The sequence below is a fragment of the Lactuca saligna genome, chromosome 1, assembly GCF_052625555.1.
Source record: "Lactuca saligna cultivar CGN05327 chromosome 1, ASM5262555v1, whole genome shotgun sequence".
Taxonomy (NCBI): domain Eukaryota; kingdom Viridiplantae; phylum Streptophyta; class Magnoliopsida; order Asterales; family Asteraceae; genus Lactuca; species Lactuca saligna.
The window spans coordinates 16,383,101-16,409,592 of NC_136417.1; the positions used below are offsets into that span (position 1 = coordinate 16,383,101).

At 34.7% G+C, this 26,492-nt stretch overlaps 2 protein-coding genes across 2 annotated transcripts; both read left to right on the forward strand.

Annotated features, from left to right (window-relative positions):
- The first annotated feature begins 12,696 nt into the window (after positions 1-12,696).
- Positions 12,697-13,958, forward strand: LOC145002979 (uncharacterized). Its single transcript, XM_078962151.1, has 2 exons — positions 12,697-13,158; positions 13,272-13,958. The coding sequence occupies exons 1-2, from the start codon at positions 12,697-12,699 to the stop codon at positions 13,956-13,958; spliced, it is 1,149 nt and encodes a 382-aa protein (XP_078818277.1).
- A 9,824-nt stretch (positions 13,959-23,782) lies between these two features.
- Positions 23,783-24,601, forward strand: LOC145002992 (uncharacterized). The gene has a single exon (XM_078962162.1). It carries the CDS (start codon positions 23,783-23,785, stop codon positions 24,599-24,601), a length of 819 nt encoding a protein of 272 aa, XP_078818288.1.
- The last annotated feature ends 1,891 nt before the right edge of the window (positions 24,602-26,492 follow it).

The window sequence follows — 26,492 nt, forward strand, 5'->3', positions numbered from 1 at the left end:
CAATATCTCCATCCAAATAATTACATTTATCTCATACATTTAAATACAAACTGTTTAATAATCTAATATTTCCATTTGAACATATTATTTAATTTTAATATATAATAATATTAAATATAAACCTATAGTATATTCATAATAATGGAAGTAGATTTGGTAAACAGGGTAAACAATATTAAGAAAGAAAGACAAAACAATTTAATTTGAATATAATATTCTTCGAATATATATAGAGTTTAATATTGTTTATTGATGTCAATTTGTTTTATTTTTTTAAAGCAAATAGTAAAACCAGCCAACAGGAAATGGATCTAGATTGTCTCTATCTGTGGAATGGACTCAATTACATAGTGGGCCGTTCTTTTAACCTAACAAGGCTTTAATTAGTAGTCGATGTCATGATAACATAACATCTACATTACTCATATGTATATAAGGGATTAATTTTGTTTGTTGAAGTAAATGGATACAAACTCTGTCCAAACTCGAAAGTAATTGGCATATAAAGTTTTGTTGGTTGTTAAGAGCATTTACTAAGACCATCTCCCAAGACTCCAATTCATCTTTATTTTTCATATCTAGAGTAAAAAATAAGATAAATAGTATTTCATATTCAATCTTATTTTATTTTTACCCTCAAAAAATATATTTCGAGTATATTTCACTATTCAAACTTATATAGATTGTTAAACACACCCCTCTACTAGTTTAGTTTTAACAAATATATAATATATTTTTTTTTCATTTCATTAATATTAAATACAAAAGATTATAATAAACTTATAAATAAATATTATATATACATTTATAAAAAATATTCCACATACACACTTTTAAATAAATATTATACATACATTTATATAAATATTAGACATATACACTTTTAATTATAAGTTTTTATAAAATACGTTATCGTTTTTTAAAACTTCAATATGTATTTAAAATTTTATATGAATTTGATGAACAAAAAATAAACTCTATATTTATAATTAATTAATATAATTTAATACATAACAAAATATTAAAAGTATTAAATATTATATTTAAATTATAATTAGTAGGTAAAAATAAACTAGAAATATATAAATATATAAACAGAAGGACTAAAACCGACAACATAAAGTTCATCCCATTTTGGGGGAAATAAATAGTATAACACCATATTTGGTGTAATACTATTCATATCTTCCAAAATGGGGGAATAAATGAGGGATGGTTCGAGAAAAATGGAAGAATAAATGAGGGAAAAAATTAAGAATGAGAGTGAGTTGGAGATGCTATAAGAGATGGAAAAGACGGTCATACACTATCTAGAGATATAGTGTGGGAAAAAAAACTTAATGAAAAAAAAAAAAAAACAAGCCCCCTAATGGTGCACATAAGTTGGATTTATCCAAATTTTTGTCTCAATTTTTGGGCTGACTTTTACGATTATATCTACTCTAATAAATTAATATTTTTTTGTCACTTGTCACACTCTCATTTAATTTGTTAAATTTTATTTTGTAGTTATTTTGAATTATTTTTTTGTCACTTGTCACACTCTCATTTAATTTGTTAAATTTTATTTTGTAGTTATTTTGAATTATTTTTTTTCCACATGTCATTTTTATAAGTTTTTCTATTTTTTTTAAATTCTATATAATATTTTAATATAATAATTTTAATAAATGTATAATAAATTGATTTCAATGTCATTAATAAACTTACATTTTAATTTCAAAATTCTCAAAAGTAAAGCTTATTAGTTTTTTTGTTTATTTATTTAAATTTAAAAGATAAAAAATATTTTCATTATTTTTTTTTCTTATAAATTCAAAGCTCTCAGATATTTAAAAATTTATATATATATATATATATATATATATATATATATATATATATATATATATATATATATATATATATATATTTAAAATTAACTCATATAATACATGAGTCTCACAACTAGTATTAATATATATGAAACACGCAGGGCATGGAAAAAGTTGTTTACAATAGGTTTTATACATAGTGAAACTCGGTTGATGACATTAGATTTCTTTTATAAGTAGTAAAGATATATATATATATATATATATATATATATATATATATATATATATATATATATATATATAGGTTCAGGTTCATTTGAGACCATTCTAATTTTGTGAGACCGTGAGACCAAATCTAAAAATTAAAATGCAAAATAAATGGAAAAATCCAAAAATTCTTTTTTTAAATATTATTTTCGGAACTTGAATTAACTAAAAAAAATATAAAAAAAAAATAAAAAAAATAAAAAAATCCCGTTTTTTTTTTTTTTTTGAAAAATACGTGAAATATTCTAAATAGAATATTACATTGACATATTCTAAAAAATAATTTTAAAATTCAAAATAAATGGAAAAATCTAAAAAAAAAATTTTAATATTATTTTCGGAACTTGAATTAACTAAAAAAAATAAAAAGAAATTCTTATTTTTTTGAAAAATACGTGAAATATTCTAAATAGAATATTACACTGTATATATTTTAAAAATAATTTTAAAATGCAAAATAAATGGAAAAATCAAAAAATTCTTTTTTTAAATATTATTTTCAGAACATAAATTAACTAAAAAAAATAAAAAAATAAAAAAATGCGTCTCACGGTCTCACAAAATATAGGTGGTCTCAAATGAACCTAACCCTATATATATATATATATATATATATATATATATATATATATATATATATATATATATATATATATATATATATATTAAGTGTTTAGGTTGCAACAAAATATTTATTATTCTAATATGGTATCGTGATTAACCTTTTTTTAAAGTTGTTTTGCTTTAACTTATTATAAACTCCTTATTAAAAGCAGAAATTAAATTATATTTACATTTAATTTAAACAAACAATAATATATAAGATATTATTTTTGTTATTTTACACGTATAAGCAAAATTATTTTACACATATAACAACTTATCAACTTATAACATTTTAGTACAGATAAATTAATCAAAACATTATTTTTTTAAAATTTTATTTTATACCGGATAAACTATTAAGTATTTTTACAAAATAAATAAATAAGTATGTATTAAATAAGCAACAGTGATACATGGTATCAAGTGATTTATAGCAATTATTTACCATACAAAATAATCTACAAAATAATCTACCATACAAAATAATCATAATATCTATACATATATACTCTTTGAAATTGTTCTTCTAAAGTTACTTAACAAATTTTCAAACCATCTTACATAAAAAAAAAAAAAACTCAATTTTAAAGACACGTTTGAAATATATATCTGAATGTACACGTGGTTTGTGTGTATACATGTATACGTATATGTGGAGTTTTTTACCAAATGGGTGTTTTTTAAAAACTTATTTACCAAATAAGTGTAGTTTTAAACATATTTACCATTTAGGGTTATACCAAATAAAAAAAATAAAAATGAAAAATAACAAAAAGGAAAAAAAAACATAAAACTCAACCATAGAGACCAGTCGACGTTCTGATACCCCAAAGTCCGTCTTCAATCGATCACTTCTATCGTCATTCCATTTCGGCGATAGCCGACGCCGACGGCTCCGATTCCAGACACAAACGGACGCCGGCGACTTGATTCCGGCGAGTACTCCACTGCAGAAGACGACAGGGACCTGATTCTTCTTCGATTTTGGCCATAGTCGACGTTGGTGAATCCGATTCTAGCCACAACAAACTCGGTTGTAGCTTGATTTCCTTGTAAGTCCGAATCCTCTATTGAATTTTGATTTCAGCTTGTTAGTTTTGGATTGATTCCAACTACTATTTGCTATTCCATTCCACTGTTATTTGCTTATTTGCAAACTCTTAGATTACATGAAACTAATTTCCAGGATGTATATTAAAATCTACAAGTAAAAGATTTTCAATTCTTTAGGTAAACTGTATGAATCTTGATTCAATTCCTTATCAATTACAATGTTGACAAATTTACCCTTGTATCCTATTTCCAACTTATACGTTTGCTTGGAATCAAAAAACAATCAAATTAATAGCAATATGCCAATATCTCTTTTACACAATTCTATTTTTTTTATATCAATGCCGAATATGTCTATTGTTCCAACAATAATACATGGTTTTTAGTTCATACTTGGTGTTGCCAATTGTGGCTCATACTTTATTATAAATGATAAACAACTTTTCTGTGATTTTTAATGGTTATTACTTCATCGTGACTGATATTGTAGCTACTGCTTCTTCTTCTTCTTCATTTTTTTTTTTTTTTTTTTTTTGTGATTCATTTTGGTTATTGCTTTTTTCGTTTGCTTATTTGCAATTGTAATTCCACAGTTGCTTTTTTTTGTTTGCTTCAACATTCATATTTTGGAGCAATTTTATGATTGAATTTATGTTTTGTTGTAGATGGAGGTTGTTACAATGCTTTGTTATTGGGGTGGGACAACCTGTGATGGACCAGATGGTATAAATTTAGCAAAGCTCCAAAAAAAAGCAATCAATGTTAACTGTAGAATACAATTTGATGAACTGGTCGACCGTATATATCTTGCTACATCTTTTGATAAACAACACCACCACATCAATTTAATCTGTAGATATCCATCGATTGGTATTGGAAATGTTGTAAAATACATTCCTCTTCCTATCAAAGATAATGATGATGTTGGCATCATGTTTGATGTGCTTCGTGTCCATCAAGAAGTAAGTAACATTGATCTCTATTTAGAGGTTGAAGACATTGATCAAATTCGACACATAGAGATGGAATCTAGGTATAATCATTTGTGGTTTACATGATTTACAAGTTTCAACTTATTTTGAATGTGATAACTTATTTTTTAATATTTGTAGCAAAAATCATGAACCGGCTGTGCTAGAAGAGCAAAGGAACAACGAGTTACTATTACCTAATACAAACCATGTTAATGCCATATTAGATATGATTCATAATGAAGATTTCTAAACAATTTCTCAAGCAGCTGTTGTGAGTAATGGAATAATTAGTGATAATGAAATTGATGAAGAATATGACATAGGAGAAGAATATGATGAAGATGATGGAGTTGAAATCACTCAAGAACATGAACCACCACATGTAGATCGGGGTGACACATCTTTTGACAACAACCATCAAGTACCATCAACTTTTACCAATATAGAAGAAACAAATGTGATTAGTGATGGTAATTGGACTGTGTCACAATCAATAAGCAAGAATGATTTTACACGGGAGCTGGAAAAAGATTCTTTTAAGGATAAAGAAGAATCAAGTTCGAAAATTCAACTCCATCATGGAAGAAATTGGGAAGCTAAATCCACAAGCTCGACAGTGGCTAGAGAGACATCCACTTGATAGATGGACACTTGCACATGATGGTGGGAGGAGATATGGGCTTCTTACAACAAATTTGTCAGAGATTTTTAACAGTGTACTTAAAGGTGCTCGTTTTTTTTACCAATCACAACTTGTGTCCAACTTACTTTCTATAGATTGGTACATTATTTTGAAGTGAGGCGTCCGTTAGGATCTAGTGCCCAAGCCAATGGAGATGCATATACTCCTCAAGTTAAGTGGCTTTGATGTCAAAAGCAAGTGCACACTCATTGAGATCTTTTAATCGAGAGAAAGATATATTTGAGTTGATAACTCAAAGAGGAAAAAATGTGCAAGTAGTTAATTTGGACAAAAAAACTTGTACATGTGGTAAGTGGGAGATATTTAAATATCCATGTTCTCATGTTTTGAGTGTATGTGCCAAACTATCCTTGAATAGTTGGCAATATGTTCATAAATGTTACTCCATTGCAGAGTATTGTTTTACTTGGGCATCTGAGTTTTCCCCATTTCCTCATGAAGCGTATTGGCCACAATCTTCATCTAGACAATTGCTTCCAAATTTAGAGCTTTTACGGAATAAAAAAGGTCGTCCTCGCTCAACAAGACTATGAAATGGAATGGATATCAAATAAGGAAAAAATGGATACCTTTGTGGGATTTGTAGACAAAGTGGTCATAATCGGAAAAAATGTCCCTCTAAACCAAGGTGAATGCAGAGACATTAAAGCTAATTGGTTCAATCAGTAGACATATTTATTTTTTCATTCTGTTTTTGTAAGAAATCGTTATTGGATTTGTACCCAAAAAATATATCGTGCGTTTGATATTTACTTTAATCTACGATGTGTAACATTATTGTTTTTATCAATTAATCTTATTTACAATTAAGGATATTTTTTGAGATTTCATTAATTTGTTATGATACTTAAATGAGATATAATACATTTGTAATTTTTTTATGTAAGTTAATAGCAAATGGTTAAAAAATGTCAAAAGTTATATTAAAAAACACTAAAAATTTAAAAAAAAAAAAAAAAAAAAGCTGAAAATATTTAAAAAGTAAAAAAAAAAAAAAAACTGTTTTGGTAAATATTTTGACTACTATACTGTTTTGGTAAATATATTTCAAACTACACCTATTTGGTAAATATTTTTTTCAAACACACCCATTTGGTAAAAAACTCGGTTGAATGGTAAATTTTCTTGGATGGCAAACTTTAAGAAAGCTATCCTCACCTCGTTATTGTCCTAAATAAACAAACTAACAAAGCACCATCTGATCCGATATTAGTTAGTATCATATTGAAATCGCCTTGTTCACCAATTTGCAAGCATTCTTTGTATAATGTTCAAGGCGGAGTTTTCGGTATGTTATAAACCTTTCTATATTTCCTGCAACGAGTTGTTTTTGATTCATCGCAATAATCTTTATTACAAAAAAAATAATGTTTTTAAAACATACACAAACAGTTTATGAGAGCTGATCCATACACAATAGTTTATATTTTAAAATATTATAGCGTACAAATTTATAAAACATATCTTGTAGTATACAGAGAAAAAAACATTATGTACGAAACATTTTCCCTTATCTTCCTTAATATATAAAAAAACTTTTTATCACATATCATACACTTATTGATTTAGTCACATGTCATTTTCTGGTTATTTTCAATTAATTTTTTTTTTCTACATGGTGTTTTGTGGGTTTTTCAATTTAGTAATTTGCAGATAATATTTAAATTAATAATTACAATAAATGTAATAATAAATACATATCAATTTCATTAATTGACTTTCTTCTAATTCAATTTTATGAATTAAAGTTTCATTAGTTTTCTTTGTTTATTTATCTAAATTATTTATTTAATTAAAAAAACAATTTAATTTTAATAATTTAATAATTTTCTATTTTTTTTTTTAAATTCAAAATTCTTAAATGTTTAGAATTTCTTTTTTTTTTTCTTTAAAATGAATCAATGTAATAGATAGGTTTTACATCTAGTTTATGCTATACAACAATTTTTTTAACCAAACCCATCGGATATATCCTAAAGTCTAGGTTAAATATATGATTTCATTTTTTTTGTGGATCGAATTCGTATCCACCGAATGTGATATATCCGATTCACATAGCCGAGACTGGTTTTTGAATTTTGAAATATCCGGTTCGAATATTTTTCGAATATAGAATACATATTCTGTTTGTGCACCTCTTGTTTACCGTATAGATTTATGTATTAAAATGAACCTGTAAGTAAATAACCTTATATAGGTTTTCCAAATTAAACCTTCAGAATGATAAATTCTAGGGGTGACAAATCGGGTCATCGTATCGTGTTTTTTCTGACACGACACGACACGACAATGTTTTATGTAACGCGAATTCGACACGACACGATGTCATGTTTATTTTAACTAACATGAAAACGAACCGATTAAAACGACAAACACGACACGACACGATAAACATAACATAATAAAAAATTAGTTTATTTAATTCATATTTAATCATACATAACACGAAAAACACGACAAACATGAAAAACACAACAAATAAATGTTAATCGTGTCAATTCCGTGTCAAATTTTATACACAAACACGAAACGATACGAAATCGTGTTTTTTACACTTAACACGAACACGACACGGACACGAATTTAAATTTCAGTTTCGTCCTAATTTCGTTTCGTTTCGTATATTTTTTTCGTGTTGTGTCAACAATTACCATCCCTAATAAATTCCCAACGAGAAAACAGATATATTTACTGGACAAAATAAACCATGCTAGAATTTAGTTGGACATATTGGAATATTCCATTATTGTAGATTTAGACCAAGTCCACTAGTTCACGTTATAATGAATTCGACACCAAAGGCCCATTTAGAAAGCCTAGTTTCTGAATATTTCCCCATTAAATATCACCCTTTTACTATATTATTATTATGAGTAAATTACGTGGATGGTCCCTTTGGTTTATAGTAATTTACACGATTGATCCTTAACTTATTCTTTTAATTCGGATGATCCTTATAGTTTAGTTTTGTTTCACGGTTAGTCCGTCTCAAACCTAAAATGACTATACTACCATTGTCTTTTTTTTTTTTTTTTGATTTATTTATATATAATTATTGATAATTCATTTTTGATTTATTAATTTTTGTATATATATACATTAAAACAATAGGTCCACCCAAGCCCAACCTCAATTCATCACCACAATAAGTTGACAATCACGATCGTCTTCTCCATCCGGCAAGGCTGCCTCCTTTTTTGCCGGAAAAACCCATATGTTCAACCCTCAATTTCAACTAGAAAAAAACCCAGAGAATATAATCAAAACCTAATTTCTATTATGGCGTGTGGATGTCAAAACTGCTCTCCTTAATGAGAAATTGGCTGAATATTTTTACATTAGTCAGCCAGAGGGTTTTGAGGATGCAAAGTTCCCCAATAGAGTGTGTAAGCTTGAGAAATCAATCTATGGATTGAAACAAGCTTCTCGCAGATGGAATCTTTGCTTTGACTAGAAAGTCAAAGAATTTGGTTTCTCTAGAAGTGAAGATGAATCTTGTGTATATGTCAAAGTTAGTTGGAGTATTGTGACCTTCCTGGTATTGTATGTTGATGACATACTTCTTATACGAAACGACATTCCAACTTTGCAAGTAGTTAAGTCTTGGCTTGGAAAGTGTTTCACTATGAACTATCTGGGAGAGGCTGCTTATATTCTAGAGATAAGGATTTTGAGAGACAAGAGTAGAAGACTGATTGGCCTTAGTCAAAGTACATACTTGGATAAGGTACTAAAACATTTTAGTATGGAGAATTCCAAGAAGGGAAAGTTGCCAATACAGAGTAATACCAAACTGAGCAAGATTCAGAGTCCGAGTACTGATGCAGAAGTATCATAAATGAGTAGAGTTCTATATGTTTCCACCGTTGGATCTATCATGTATGTTATGACCTGTACTCATCCTGATGTGGCTTTCTCTTTGAGCATGGTTAGTAGATATCAGGGAAATCCGGGTGGATCTCATTGTATAGCAGTCAAGAATATTCTGAAGTATCTGCGAAGAACTAAGTATTGGGTCCTTGTGCTTGGTGGCAGTGATAACTTAAGAGTAACTGGGTATAGTGACACTAGCTTTCAGACAGACAGAGAAAACCTTCTTTCTCAATCTAGCTGGGTGTTTACCCTTAATGAAGGAGTGGTAACCTGGAAAAGTTCCAAACAAGCGATAGTGGTTGATTCTTCTTGTGAATTAGAGTACATATGTTAGGTGCTATTTGTGCACCTTTTTGCGCACCTTTTAGTCCCATTTTATGCATATATTTAGCACAATTGTTCTTCATTTTCCTTGCATTTCATCATATTCATTTTAGTCTCTAGAACAAACTTATTTGCACACTTTTATATATTTTTCAGGTAAACCGGAGGGTGGAACGCGCTTTGGGAAGTGTCGGGAAGCATTGGTGGAGATTTCGGGACGATCGGGCGAAGAACGAAAAAGTTGGAAAAATCAAGTTTGGAATTGGAGTCAGAGAGGTACATGGGGCGTGTTGAATTTACACTGAAAAGTGGGCACGGGGCGTGTTTGACCAAAATGGGAGCTGTTGACCATGCTGAACACGACCCGTGTCAGTTTAGTGCAAATCAACACGGGGCGTGTTGCTGAACACGACCCGTGTCAGTTTAGCCTATTTTAACACGGGCCGTGTTCGACCCAAAAACCAACTTTTGGCAGTTTTTCCTATCTTTCATATTACGGGTTGAGGGTCATTTTAAGATACACAGAACATATCAGAGCACCATTGGAGAAGGGAATTCGAAGCTTTTTGCAAGGGTTTTTCCGTTAATCATTTGGAAACATTAGTTCTTGTTTTTGTAAGTTGTAATTACACTTAATTTCATCTTTTAGACTTGTGATCTTGTTCTAGCCATGTGTGGCTAGAACCCTAATTTCTCCAATTTCATGTTTTGACTTCTTGGTAGTGACTTCATTCATATGACATGATATTTGTTCTTAATTTCTATCTAATGAATTTGATTTTGCTTCAATCGAATGTTTGATTCTAATTATGATTCTTATTGGCCATTTGAATTAGGGTTAGGTCATTCAAGTTATCTCTTTTACAAAATCCGTAGTTGTTTTGTGAAATTGAACAAGTAACAAGCATTAAATTGATCTCTATTGAATGAATTTAGTGTAAATCTTATTCATACACTTTTACACTCCCGAGCTTATGAGGAGTATTGGGTGTTGTTGGGAACATTCACATAAAGCTTCATGCAATCCTATAATCTAATCCTAAGAGCTTGTTTAGATTAAGTTAATAAGGTTAGGATTAATCAAAGAGCTTGTTTTGGTTAATTAATATGGAGAATGGGAAGTGTTAGAGCTTATTAGCACTTTCAAGTACCAACTTAGATAGAATTGAACGAATATTGTGTCATCTTTGAGTCACATTGCTAAATTGTCATACATGGGGTTGGAGTCCTTACAAATTCTGAATTTAATTCACGCATTTAGTTGATTGCTTATGTTTTTAATTGTTTGTTTAATCATTACATTCTAAACCCCCCTCTCTTTACTATTGGTGACCATAGTACCTTGTGCAAATAAGTATAGACTAATTGTCCCGTGTCTCTGTGGATCGACATTGCTTGCCTTGTACTACCTTTTAGTGCAATATAGTGGGATTATTTTGGAGTATATCGTACCCCTTTATTTGTTGGGTTTGACACGCCTAACAAATTGGCGCCGTTGATGGGGACACGGTGTTACTAATTGTTTATCCTAGATCTTTTCGTACATGTACGCCATTGCCAATTGATTCGGAGATAGAGAAGACTGCAAAGAAGTTAAGGAAGCAAGTCAAGCTTCGTAAGAGGCAACCAGTTTCCGGTACTTCTTCATCAACCAATCCCCCGGTCATCAACATTTGGGAGGACATACCCCTCTTAAGTGTATCCGCATCAGAAACAGAAAGCCCATCACTCTCACCACAAACAACCTCACCCATAAATACCACTCCACCCTCTTCACCTATTAATAATATCCTAAACAGTTCACCTTTAAAAACCACAACCAATTCTCAAGCCATGGCACATAACCCTGGAGGGAATCAAGGTCCTCCAAACCCACCACCCGAAAAACTCTTCGTCAATGGTCAAGATAAGAGGTGACTCAACAACCTCTTTGCATCACATACCCAGCCGCCACCAACTTGGAACTAAAATCCGAGCTTATCCACTTACTCCCAACTTTTAGAGGATTGGTGAACGAAGATCCTCATAAGTTCCTCACCGAGTTCCATGTAGTATGTGTGGGTATGAAACCACACAATGTCACGGAGGACCAAATCAAGCTTAGGGCATTCCCCTTTGCGGTGCAAGACGCGGCCAAAGATTGGCTTTATGACCTTCCACCGGGGACGGTAACTATTTGGGTAGATCTTGCGAGATTGTTTTTGGACAAATATTTTCCCGAAATGAAAGCTTCAGCCCTACGACGGGAAATTATCGGAATCAAGCAACACAAAAGAGAAGCTTTCCACACATATTGGGAAAGATTCAAGAAACTTTGTGCTCGTTGTCCAAAGCACGGGATCACTGAGTACCAGCTCCTCCAATATTTCATTGAAGGAATGACTCCAATGGAAAGAAGGCTTCTTAACGCCTCTAGTGGTGGATCTTTGCCTGATAAAACCCCAACTGAGATCCGAAATCTAATCAAGAACATGGCTGAAGATTCCAAACATTCAAGCCATGATGAAGAATGGTACACGGATGCACCCCGGGGTGTAAAAGAAGTACAAACTCCTCAGATTGAAGCTCAATTATCCGAGCTCACGAAAGTAGTCATGATGTTGGCCAAAGACAAAGGTGTGCAGCCCACACCCCGCCCGTGCGGTATTTGCACCCAAGTGGGGCATCCAACTGATATGTGCCCACACTCCAAGAGGAAGATTATGAAGAAGCGAAAGTCATGGGAGGCTATTCGGGGGCAAATCAAAGAGGTTATGAGCAACCAAGAGGTGATCAGCGATGGAACAATAATCAAGGGTGGGGAGGCAATCAACAAGGGAACTATCAACACAATCAATTGCATCAATATCAACCAAGACCACCATTTCCTCAAAATCAACCACGACCATCATTCCAACCTCAAAATTTCCAATTAAGGCATCCACAACAACCCCCTCCCCAAGCGAGTTCTTCAAGTATGTCCTTAGAAGACATAGTAAAAAGCCTTGCCACAAGTACTCAAAGCTTTCAACAAGAAACCAAGGCGAGCATAAAAAGCCTGGAGCAACAAGTATCACAACTTGCTCAGTCCGTGAGTAAGATGGAGTCGCAAGGCAAGCTACCCTCTCAAATGGAGAAGAACCCAAAACACAATGCGTGTGCAATTACATTAAGAGGTGGGAAAAGCTATGAAAATCCAAAGATGCCGGAAGAAGAAGAAGAAGAAGAGAAGGAGATTGAGGTGGAAGAAGCTATCAAAGAAGAGGAAAAGAAGAGTAATCCAAAGTCCAAGAAGCTAATAGAATCTGAAGTGAAAGTCACACCAGCTCCATTTCCTTCAAGGCTGGCAAGCACCAAAAGAGAAAGGGAAGATGACGAAATCATGGCCATGTTTCGAAAGGTTGAAATCAATATCCCTCTTCTAGATGCCATTACACAGATTCCTAGATATGCTAAGTTCCTTAAGGAACTTTGTACATCTAAGAAAAAGCTTAAAGGAAATCAAACCGTGAAGGTTGGTGAAAATGTCTCAGCCATGTTACAAAAGCGGCTACCGAAAAATGTAAGGATCCGGGTGTTTTCACGGTTCCTTGCAAAATGGGTAACCTTTTTGTACCACGTGCCATGCTTGATCTTGGAGCATCAATTAATGTTTTACCTTATTCAAGTTATAAGACAATGGGAATTGGACCTTTATCAAAAACCGGAGTTATCATTCAACTTGCTAATCGGTCTTTGGTACATCCGAAAGGTGTATTGGAGGACGTGTTAGTGCAAGTTAATGAGCTTGTTTTTCCCGCTGACTTTTATGTTTTAGACATGGGTGATGAAGACACCCCACAATCGAGCTCCCTCCTTTTGGGGAGACCCTTTATGAGTACCGCAAAAACAAAAATAGATGTAGCCAATGGTACTTTGTCAATGTACTTCGATGGTGAGGTAATTAACTTTAATATCTTTGAAGCCATGCGTTATCCTAGCGATATTCATTCTTTAAACTTCATAGATGTTATTGATTCATGTACTAATGATTGCTTTGAGATGTCAAGCCAAGATGTGCTAACCACCATCTTGAGCATTCACTTTGATGAGACATGGATTAAAGAGTTGGCTGACAAGTACACATTGGAAGACGAATTGATCGAAGTAATTGATTCCTTGGAGAAAGCACAACCCATGAGAGTTGAACCACCACGCATGAAGCTAAAAAGATCTAATCCGAAACTTCTCCCATCCATAGTACAACCGCCGACTCTTGAGTTGAAGGCTCTTCCCGACCATCTCAAGTATGCCTATCTTGGAGAGGAAGAGACACTACCGGTGATACTTTTGACTAAGCTGGCACAAGAAGAAGAAAAATAGTTAGTTGGCATTTGAAGAAATACAAGGAGGCTATTGGTTGGACTATTGCGGATATAAAAGGGTTGAGCCCATCATTATGCATGCACAAAATACTTACGGAAGAGGACTTTAAGCTAACCCGTGAAGCATAGAGGAGGTTGAATCCACCTATGATGGAGGTGGTCAAAAAGGAGATCATGAAGCTCTTGGATGCAGGTGTAATCTATCCTATTTCTGATAGTAAGTGGGTGAGTCCTGTGCAAGTAGTCCCGAAAAAAGCTGGAGTTATCGTTGTCAAAAACTCCGAAGGGGAATTGGTAGCCACCCGTGTGAAAAACGGGTGGAGAGTTTGTATCGATTATAGGAAGCTGAATGCTTCTACCCGCAAAGACCACTTCCCTTTGCCATTCATTGATCATATGTTAGAACGATTGGCCGGGAAATCCCACTACTGCTGCCTTGATGGTTTCTCTGGTTTTCATCAAATTCCGGTTGCCCCGGAAGACCAAGAGAAAACCACATTCACATGTCCCTTCGGCACCTTTGCGTATAGACGCATGCCCTTTGGTTTGTGCAATGCACCCGCAACCTTCCAAAGATGTAAGGTGAGCATATTTTCAGAATATGTTGAAAATATCATAGAGGTTTTCATGGACGATTTTACTGTTTATGGAAACTCTTTTAATGAATGTTTTCAATATCTCACCAAAATCTTACAAAGGTGCATTGATACGAACTTAGTCCTTAATTATGAAAAATGTCATTTTATGGTCGACAAGGGCTTGATACTTGGACATGTGGTGTCCCAGAAAGGTTTAGAAGTTGACAAGGCTAAAACAGATATTATTAAGAGCTTACCATACCCGATAAATGTTCGGGAATTACGTTCTTTTCTTGGCCATGCAGGTTTTTATCGGCGGTTTATAAAGGATTTTTCCAAGATTACGGTACCGATGTGTCAACTTCTACAAAAGGATGCTGATTTTGAGTTTGGTGATGAATGCAAAAAGGCATTTGACCTTTTGAAAGATTTGTTGACATCCGCCCCCATTATTCAACCGTCAAATTGGGATCTCCCATTCGAAATCATGTGTGATGCTAGCAATACCGTGGTTGGGGCAGTTTTGGGAAAAAAGGTTAATCGAGCACATGATGTCATCTACTATGCATCAAAGACCCTTGATAGGGCGCAAGGCAACTACACCACAACAGAGAAAGAGTTTCTTGCTATTGTCTTTGCTTTGGAGAAGTTTCGACAATACCTCCTTGGAACTAAAGTGATCATATATTCGGACCATGCAGCCATAAAGCACTTGCTTACAAAGAAAGACTCAAAGTCGAGGTTAATATGGTGGATGCTGCTTTTGCAAGAGTTCGATATTGAGATCAAAGACAAGAGTGGAAAGGAAAATCTGGTTGCGGATCATCTAAGTCGCATCGTATCACCCGAAGATGGTATACCCATCTGTGACACATTTCCGGATGAGAATCTATTTGCAGCCAAAGAAGCACCATGGTATGCAGATATCGTCAACTACTTGGTCACAAGTCAATTTCCCCCAGATTCATCCCGTTGGCAAAGAGACAAAATCAAAAAAGAAGCCAAACGATACATATGGGATGAACCTTACCTTTGGAAGTACTGTGCGGACCAAGTAATTCGCAGGTGTGTTGAGAAAAAAGAGGTACAATCTATCCTTAATTTTTGCCATTCTTATGCTTGTGGTGGTCACTTTGGACCCCAAAGGACAGCTAGGAAAGTTTTAGATAGCGGATTCTTTTGGCCTTATATTTTCCATGATTCCTATGTACTTTGTGCACATTGTGAAAAATGCCAAAAATCTGGGTCTTTAAGCTCTAGAAATCAAATGCCCCTTACCCCTATTCTAGTATGTGAAATTTTTGATGTATGGGGCATTGACTTTATGGGACCATTTCCGCCCTCTTTTGGTTGCTCTTATATTTTATTAACAGTGGACTATGTGTCCAAATGGGTGGAGACTAAGGTCAGCCGTACTAATGATTCCAAAGTTGTGGTTGATTTCCTTAAGGTACAGATTTTCTCACGGTTTGGCACACCAAAGGCGCTCATAAGTGACCACAGGACCCATTTTTGCAATCGGATGCTAGAAGCTGTTTTGAAGAGATATGGAGTGACACACAAAGTCTCAACAGCTTATCATCCCCAAACCAATGGACAAGCAGAAGTCTCAAACAGACAAATCAAAAGTATCTTGGAGAAAACAGTCAACCCAAACCGCAAAGACTGGAGCTTGAGGCTAGATGATACCTTATGGGCATACCGTATTGCTTTTAAAACTCCCATTGGTATGTCCCCATATCGACTTGTGTTTGGTAAAGCATGCCATCTCCCAGTTGAGCTTGAGCATAAAGCTTTTTGGGCGGTAAAGAAATTCAACTTGACTGAAGATGAGGTGGGAAATAAAAGGAAACTGGATATCCAAGAGCTAGAAGAGATTCGGAATGATGCATACGAAAGTAACATGATCTATAAGGAGAAAACAAAAACATATCATGACAGAGCAATCTCCCGAAAGACTTTTATACAAGGACAAAAGGTGTTGCTTTATCACTTGAGATTCAAGCTAATTTCAGGAAAGTTAAGATCAAGATGGGTCGGTCCTTTCGTGGTCACAAGGGTGTTTGACCATGGTGCAGTGGAAGTCACGAGCAAGCAAACGGGTAAAACATTCAAAGTTAATGGTCACATGTTGAAGCCGTTTTATGAAGGATTTGAGGTGAAGAATGAAGAGGTAGACGAGTTGGAGAACCCCACATACCAAGAATGAATCACACCTGGGGGAAAAAGTCGAGCCAACGACCTAAAACAAGGGCAGCTAACCGGGAGGCAACCCGGGGGTATTTTCGTCATTTTTTGTTAAAACATTTCGTTCTTTGCATTCTTATTTTTTTAGTGTTCCAGATGTGTTTTGTCATTGTTTTCAAACCAAAAGAACGGACCTTGGGGTGGAAAAGTACTTCATTTCCAAGAGAGGGAAATTTTCAAATTCAAAAGGTGGGGATTAGCATCTAGGGACCAACACGGGTCGTGTCCCATTTTGGCCTGCAAGTGACACGGGCCGTGTTCATGAAAAAAGTCCCAAATTCTTCCAGAGAGCAACACGGGTCGTGTCCTATTTTGGCCTGCAAATGACACGTGCCGTGTTCATGAAAAAAAGTCCCAAATTCTTCCAGAGAGCAACATGGGTCGTGTCCTATTTTGGCCTGTAAATGACACGGGTCGTGTTAATGAAAAAAAAGTCCCAAATTCTTTCAGAGAGCAACACGGGTCGTGTTCGTCCATATTTCAGCATAAGAACCCCAACACGGGGCGTGTCGAATTGGATTAAGGCGGACACGGGTCGTGTCCGCGCAGCAGTTACACCCCTTTTTAAAGAAAAACATCGGGATTTGACCTCATTTATCCCCACTTTCACTTCCTAACAGCCCCTCTCTCCCAACAAAACCTTAGGTCTGATTTTCATCAAATACCTTTCAATTTCTTCAAGATTTTGATTTTCATCTACAAAAAGGTTTGATTTTCATCATCTACACTTCATCTTCTCCATCTTAAACACCATTTTCTTGCATTTTAATGGTGGATTTGGGGGTTTTGACAAACCCTAGATCCAAAAATTCTCACTTGATTTTGGTGTTTTAGTGTCTCAATCTTGAAAGGGGCAAGCTTGGGGAGGTTAAAGAAGATCTTTTCCATCAAGAACAACACGATCCAACACACGATTCGGTAAATTATTTCCAACTCCTAACCTTTGAATTTTGTGTTCTTGAGTCAAATACTTGAAATTGTGGTCTATTTGGATTTGATTCTTAGTTGGAAATCTTTGAAAACCAAATTTCCCGTGAAATTTTGGTGGCCAAGTTCAAAGTTGACTGGACCCGTCAATAGTTGACTTTTTGACATTTTGACCCGTTGACTTTTAATCTGTCCCAAACTTGACTATGGAAGCTACATCTTCCAAAAGACCAAGACAAACCAAATCATCCGCCCACCGTCGGAAGCCTAGATCTCCATCACCTCCATCTAGGTCCCCAACACCCCCAGCCGACCCGTCTCATTGTGGTGTCGTATGTCTTGGCCTAGTTCAACAGGGTAAACTTGAGTTATTCCTTAAACGGGGTCATGCCATCCAAACATTCGCGCATGTTCCAACCTTAAAAGAGTTGCATGTTTACAATCAAGTCAAAACCCTGTTTCGCAACATAGGGTGGCACGGCTTGTTGAGGGTCCATGAATTGAGCTATAAAGTCCCAACAGATGAGTTTCTATCCTCAGTTTATTTAGACCATGGGATCCTCTACTTCCGTCTAATGAATCAAGACTATGAGATCTCCTTGGATCAAATCAATGCCATTGTGGGGGCCCCAATGGAAAACACATTTGGCCCCACTGACCCAATCCAAGGATACTACGATATGACTTGGTGGACCCAGCTCACCCAATTACACCCATATGTCTCTAGCGCTGCTAAAGCCTCATCACTTATCCATCCTGTGATTAAGGTAGCACACAGAATCATTACTTCGCTCGTCGCCCCTAGAGAGGAGCGAAGCACCATTAGCGCGTTGGAACTTAAAATCCTTTATGCAATGACCCATCCCGAGAATAACCTCATTCCTCATTATGGTCGGTTTCTGTGCCACAAGCTCATCCGCCTTAGCGCATCTCGATCGGGAAAGATTGTTTGCGGGGGTATTGTCAGCATGCTCACCAAGAGCGCCTACATCCGAGCCCCATACCCCGGTCCCCACCAGCCACTGCCGGGTGAGCCTTATCTCACCACTATTGTCCTTGAGTCCATGCGACTCTTCCGCTCGGCAGGCGATGGCACACACCATTGGACCGTGGGTCAAAATCATGATCCCAAGCTCCTCATCACACCAGAAAATAAAGGCATTCTTGATTTCCGAAATCCCATTCATATGACTGATTGGCAAATCATTCCATACATCTTCCCCCACTCATACTCCACCGAGGTAGATGAGCAAAGTGAAGAAAACGAGGAAGATGGTGATGATGATAAAGAAGAGGAGGAGCCTCACCATGCTTCTCCCACCGGGGGTGGCAGCTCATCCCATTTTGCTGCACCCCCGCCTTATCATCAACAATATATGGACGAATTCCAATCAATCCATACCCGCCTCGACACCTATCAGCAGGATATTACCAGCCTGACCCAGAATTTTTCCACCTTCACCACCCAGTACGCTCGGGATCAAGAGAGTCAACGCAAACATGAGGAGGACTCCTGGGCTTGGACCCGAAACCCCAGCTACTATCCTCCTCCTCCACCTCCGTTTTAGGTTGTTCCACCCTCTCCAAGCATCGGGGACGATGCTTATCTTTAAGCTTGGGGAGGGGTAGACTTGTATATTAGGTTCACTCATTCTCATGCATGCATTTTCTTATTTTTAATTTTTTCCTTAAAACTCTTATTTTTTTTTTCTTATTTTCAAATTTTTCTTTAAAAAGGTTCACTCATTCTCATGCATGCATTTTCTTATTTTCAAACCTTTCTTAAAAAAAAAAAGTGTACGAGACGATGACACTCTTTACATACAATTGCTCCATGAAATGAAAAATACCGAAGCAACCGGATTGTTACCGGAAGCATAGAATCAACTGTCATAACTAGGGGACCCAAACACCGTAATTCGAGACCCTAGCCTCAGATAATAAAAAAAAATTATATTGAAACGTTTTTTGGGCGGTAATAACAGCTTTAGGATGATTTGCTTTTGAATGTTTAAAAAGAATCTTTATCGGCAACTCTGAACCCACAGAACATGTACCTATTTGTTGACACGCGTTACCCCCGTGGTAACAGAGAGCTTAAGTATCAGACCCACACAGTCAATAATGAAGGAAGGGTACAACTATCATATCCAGTACCCTAATCAGAATTTCAAATGCCAAAACGAAGAAATCTAAAGAAATTCCAAAGATGAAGATTGAAGAATCCAAATTCAAAACGAAGTACAAATCAAAGTTCAATCAAATCAAAAGCCAACTCAAGTCAAATATGGCGAATGAAGAACTGTGTGATATGATACTTGTGGCTCTCGAAAAAGTGAAAGCATAGGAGCTGAGCCCCTTCGGGTGGGCTCACTATTTCAGCGAAAGCTGATTCGCCGTGACGGGTTCTTAAGGAGGCGTCGATTCTGATTCTTGGCCATCTAGTCTTAAGGACATGAAATCCGGACTATGTTATTTTCGCCCATAAAGCTTAGTAAGGTATAAAGATTAAATAAAACTTTGGTTGGATTATTGGGTTACATCGTTTCGGACCTTCCTCACATTGAGAGTCTGTGATATGTGGAAGGAAACAGGATGGTTGCCAAGGTATCAATGATCGAAGCCCTATCGATGTAAAGTCTGATCGTACCTTTATTTAGTTACAAAAGTACATATTTTGAGTTCATTCTTAGTCTTCTTTTCTTTTGCTTCATTTTGTTTCTCAAGTGCATTTTGTACATACCTTAATTTTCATGGCATTACATTGCATGCATTCATTCTTAACCTTTAGGATCCTTCATCCTCTTTTCATTCTAAGTTTTTCTTTTTGCCATCTAGAAATCGTCCTGTTGTCCGGTTCTTGTTCTTTCTTGAGGACAAGAACGGTCTAAGCTTGGGGAGATTTGTTAGGTGCTATTTGTGCACCTTTTTGCGCACCTTTTAGTCCCATTTTATGCATATATTTAGCACAATTGTTCTTCCTTTTCCTTGCATTTCATCATATTCATTTTAGTCTCTAGAACAACCTTATTTGCACACTTTTATATATTTTTCAGGTAAACCGGAGGGTGGAACGCGCTTTGGGAAGTGTCGGGAAGCATTGGTGGAGATTTCGGGACGATCGGGCGAAGAACGAAAAAGTTGGAAAAATCAAGTTTGGAATTGGAGTCAGAGAGGTACACGGGGCGTGTTGAATTTACACTGAAAAGTGGGCACGGGGCGTGTTTGACCAAAATGGGAGCTGTTGACCATGTTGAACACGACCCGTGTCAGTTTAGTGCAAATCAACACGGGGCATGTTGCTGAACATGACCCGTGTCAGTTTAGCCTATTTTAACACGGGCCGTGTTCGACCCAAAAACCAACTTTTTGGCAGTTTTTCCTATCTTTCATATTACGGGTTGAGGGTCATTTTTAGATACACAGAACATATCAGAGCACCATTGGAGAAGGGAATTCGAAGCTTTTTGCAAGGGTTTGTCCATTAATCATTTGGAAACATTAATTCTTGTTTTTTTAAGTTGTAATTACACTTAATTTCATCTTTTAGACTTGTGATCTTGCTCTAGCCATGTGTGGCTAGAACCCTAATTTCTCCAATTTCATGTTTTGACTTCTTGGTAGTGACTTCATTCATATGACATGATATTTGTTCTTAATTTCTATATAATGAATTTGATTTTGCTTCAATCGAATGTTTGATTCTAATTATGATTCTTATTGGCCATTTGAATTAGGGTTAGGTCATTCAAGTTATCTCTTTTACAAAATCCGTAGTTGTTTTGTGAAATTGAACAAGTAACAAGCATTAAATTGATCTCTATTGAATGAATTTAGTGTAAATCTTATTCATACACTTTTACACTCCCGAGCTTATGAGGAGTATTGGGTGTTGTTGGGAACATTCACATAAAGCTTCATGCAATCTTATAATCTAATCCTAAGAGCTTGTTTAGATTAAGTTAATAAGGTTAGGATTAATCAAAGAGCTTGTTTTGGTTAATTAATATGGTGAATGGGAAGTGTTAGAGCTTATTAGCACTTTCAAGTACCAACTTAATTAGATAGAGTTGAACGAATATTGTGTCATCTTTGAGTCACATTGATAAATTGTCATACATGGGGTTAGAGTCCTTACAAATTCTGAATTTAATTCACGAATTTAGTTGATTGCTTATGTTTTTAATTGTTTGTTTAATCATTGCATTCTAAACCCCCCTCTCTTTACTATTGGTGACCATAGTACCTTGTGCAAATAGGTATAGACCAAGTGTCCCGTGTCTCTGTGGATCGACCTTGCTTGCCTTGTACTACCTTTTAGTGCAATATAGTGGGATTATTTTGGAGTATATCGTACTCCTTTATTTGTTGGGTTTGACCCGCCTAACAATGACACCAGATCTGATGATGAAAACGAGAAGAGCAGGAGGTGATTTCCGACAAGGTTGTTTCCAGTGAGGCACCTTTTCGACGGAGGAAAATGAACGGCAGATGGAGCTGGTTTAGGAAGAGAAGAGATAATTAGAAGTGGTTCGCGATGACATTTCACAAAGATTCGATGCGGTGGCGGTTCGACGACGGTTGGTGGCGGTCCGAATGTCTTTGTGGTGCATTGAAATGTAATGTTCTGAAAAATGAAAACATATCGTAGGGTAGGGTGCGAGGGTATGATTGGTGGGATATGTTTTTTATTTTTTATATAATAAAATAAATAAATAATATATAAATCATTAAAGAAGTAAATAATATTTTTTTAAATGAGTGCTCCAAATTTGTTCTCAAATGCTTTGTCAAAAAAAAATGTTCTCTGTTGAACACACACGTATTTTTCAAAAAAAAAAAACAGTAATTTTTTTTATTTTTTTCTAGGTAATTAAAGTTCCGAAAATAATAATTAACAAAAGATTTTTTGGATTTTTCATTTTATTTTGTATTTTAAAATTATTTTTAGATTTGATCTCACGGTCTCATAAAATTAGTATTATATCAAATGAATATATATATATATATATATATATATATATATATATATATATATATATATATATATATATATATATATATATATATATATATATATATATATATATATATTCACCACTTCGTCATTCTTCCCTTCACCGATATCCATTTTACATTCAATATCAGAAATATGTTTATCTACGTTTATGAAATAAAATATTTGATTAAGAGAGGGATAGACAATTTGTTGGTGTTGTTATACAATCGACGACGATAGTGTTTGGGCAAACAGAACTTGTATACGGTTATACGATAAAAAATCACGAGTAATTTGTTTATCTTTATTAATGTTATACATTTACTCGTGAATAATTTGTTTAGCTTGTTATTAATGAGAAAATATACTTATATATGATTATGAAAAAGAATATATTTCTATATGATATCATGTTGTTTGATATGTAGTAACCATATTTAAACATCTACACGACAAAACTTAACTAAGATATATTTACCTAATAAAATTTATAAAATATGTATTTCTAAAGAAGGAAAAAAAATCTTGATATATATATTTTTTGAAGAGGCAAATAGAAACTATATATTATAAATAAGAAAGCAGTTAGCAAGGAGCTAAGGCAATAAACAAAGTCCAAATACAAAATCTTGATATATATTAGATTGTCACTCTCCCATACTAAAATACTATTACGGCGTGACGTTCGAATCGTTAAATTACAAGTCAAGATTGTCACAACATCCTGTTAACCAGATAACGTTAAATAAACATGTTTTCTCAATTAAATTAAAATTAAAATATATCAATATATTTCTCCTACTTAATATTTCCAATTTAAAATAAATAAAAATATTTTAGATTGATAAATGGTAAGCTTCTTGAACCTTTTAATATTCCAAGAAACAACACAACAGAAACGTTGCTATAAGAACTAATTAAACAACAAGGCGGCAACTTAGACTACCTTATTTTTCAGTCAACGTTATTTGGGCTTATGCACCTTCTCGTCTTCTTCCTCGATCCTACTCCTTTCACTTATAACCATCAACCATCCATGGCTGATTTCCTAAATTTCTTCACAAACCCAGCATGGACGTTGCAGCAGCAATGGATTTCGGTTTCAATTCTTCATCAGACGGATGCGGTTACTACACTAGTGCTCCCTCGAGCCCCACTAATAATCGACTGACGGATGTGTATTGTGAGTTCGACGAGCTGTTGATTGCTGCCGGTGCTAACCGGAGTAGTTGTCTTGCCGCCGTTCCATTCGCATGGGAGGAGAAACCGGGGGTTCCCAAGACATCCAACAACTTGTTTGAAGATGAATTTTCATTTGATGTAAGTTGCCATTTCGGTAGGGATTCAGTTCCGGCTGAAGATTTGTTCCACGGCGGCGTAATCAAAACAGTCGATCCTCAGACTCGCCTGCAAGAGAAGAAAGAAGAGAGAGAAAGAGGAAGAGAGAGGGGCTCTTCTTATTCTCGTTTACCTTCTTCAAGAAGTAGAAGAACGAGATCATTGTCACCACTTGGGAGCTCAGATCAACGGCGGGAACAACAACTTAGGGATACGTACATGATGCCTCCCATCAGCTCGAGTTCTTCCATTCCTTCAGGGTTTTCTTCGGAAAATGGTTCAAGAAAATGGAGCTTCATGGACCTGTTCTTGTTCAGAAGTGCTTCAGAAGGGAGAGCAATGGACAGAGACCCAATGAAGAAATACTCAGCTATCTTCAGGAAACATGATCAAGATATCAGGAACTCTGGATCGGTGTCGAAGAGAAAAGGACGAGTATCGGCTCATGAACACCATTACACGGTGAACCGGGCAGTTTCAAATGACATGAAGAAAAAAACATATTTGCCATACAAGCAAGGAATTCTGGGAAGATTCTCGTTCAATCCATAAGAAGATTCTCAAAACAAACGACTTCCTTGAAATAGACATGGTGGATAATGTGGATGAAAGATGTTATCATGCATGCCTTTAAACTATGTCAACGAATTTAGTCAACTTACATGTAATTATAGTTATTCAAGATTCGAACCCATGATACTAAGGTATTATGTGGTGGTATGGTTAGCTTTTCTATTAGCATGAGTCATTCTTTTTGTAATATGAATTCAATCGATTTATATATTTTTTTTTGTCATTCGTATTATTTGGCATTATGGTTAGCTTTTCTCTTAGCATGAGTAATTCTTTTTGTAATATGAATTCAATCGATCTATATAGTTTTTGGGAGCTAAGATCATATTTCAATTTCCAAAAATAGAAGTGAGTATCATTAGATCATCCACAATTATTGAGCTCATAAAAATTAAATGAATTAAGGTATTATCATTTTGTTATTTATGCAACTCTACCAAAATTATATATATATATATATATATATATCAACAAAACATATTTTTTAAAATCTAATTTATGACATATTTAAAATCGAAAAGTTTTATTATCCATTAAGTGAAGAGGTCAGTGACCACTAAATTTCATATCCTTTTAGCATCAACATAATATCTTACGATAATATAGTTTAATCCATTGAATGTCTATCATACATGTGAGATCAACTCATTTAACAATAGGTCATTTAACTATCACATCGAACTATGTATGGTGGGTAATTTTAGGCTCATTGATAAGTATAGATACAAAACATAATTGAATATCCAATTAAAATGGAGCCAGTCAGATCCAAAATTCGGATCCGATCAAAATTCTGATTTTAACCAAACTAGATTGAATGTATCATATCCATTGAATTACAACTACATCCAAATCCTATGAATGAAATCGAATTTGATGCCAGATTTTCCAAAATACGTATCCAAATGCAACCTAAAATTTGTTAAAACTCATCCATATCGAATGAGACATGTTGACATGTTGTCGTGGGCATATTAAACAAATAAAATTTCACTGTTGGTCGAACTAATAATATAGTATAAGGAAGCAGGGTTGAATCCTCAGGACACAAAAAAAGAAATTATTAAAAGGGAGGGGGTGATTAAAACCAAAAACTAATATTGCTATGAAAATAAATTAAACGAAAATCAATAATAATGACGATTTCAGTTCTGATACAACTTTCCTAACCATGTAATTAGTTCAAATCTGGTTATTCGAGATGCGTTCTATTTAAGCTGGTACTGAGAAAAACTAACAAACTATAGTATAATCTCTTTTACCTAAATTAGTTAACCAAAACAAACTCTTTGAATTAACCTTAACTTTTTTATTGTCTAATTAAACAAGCTCTTAATTAAATCAGAAAAACATATTTATGACCTGTGTAAATTTCCCAGCAATACCCAATACTTCTCACAAGCTCGAAAGCATAAACATATGATTTTTACAGTTTATACCAGAGTTCAATCTCAAACTCAGAATCGATCTTATACTTGTTACTTATACCAATTAACAAGAACAATTATAGATTCTATTAACTGATTAACCGTGACAACCGGCAAGCTTCTGGTCAAGTCAAAGTCAAGTCAAGGTCAACGGGTCAACCTGGTCAACTCAACTCCTGTTTATAGGTTAGAGATTATCTTATGTTTACTAATGTATGGCTCTAAATCTTAATGCAAAGTATCACTTGAAAGTTCAAATGTTCAAAATTCTAGACCCTAATTAGGATAAGGGAAGTAACAACTCTATAAAACACTATTATATACCATTTGGGGGTGTATAACACTCAAAATGGGACGTAACTAAGTCTAAGGTCTTTGCCCTACGAAGAAAAACATTAATAAAGGTCCCCGACAAAGTCTCTCCCAAGTCTCTCCATATATTA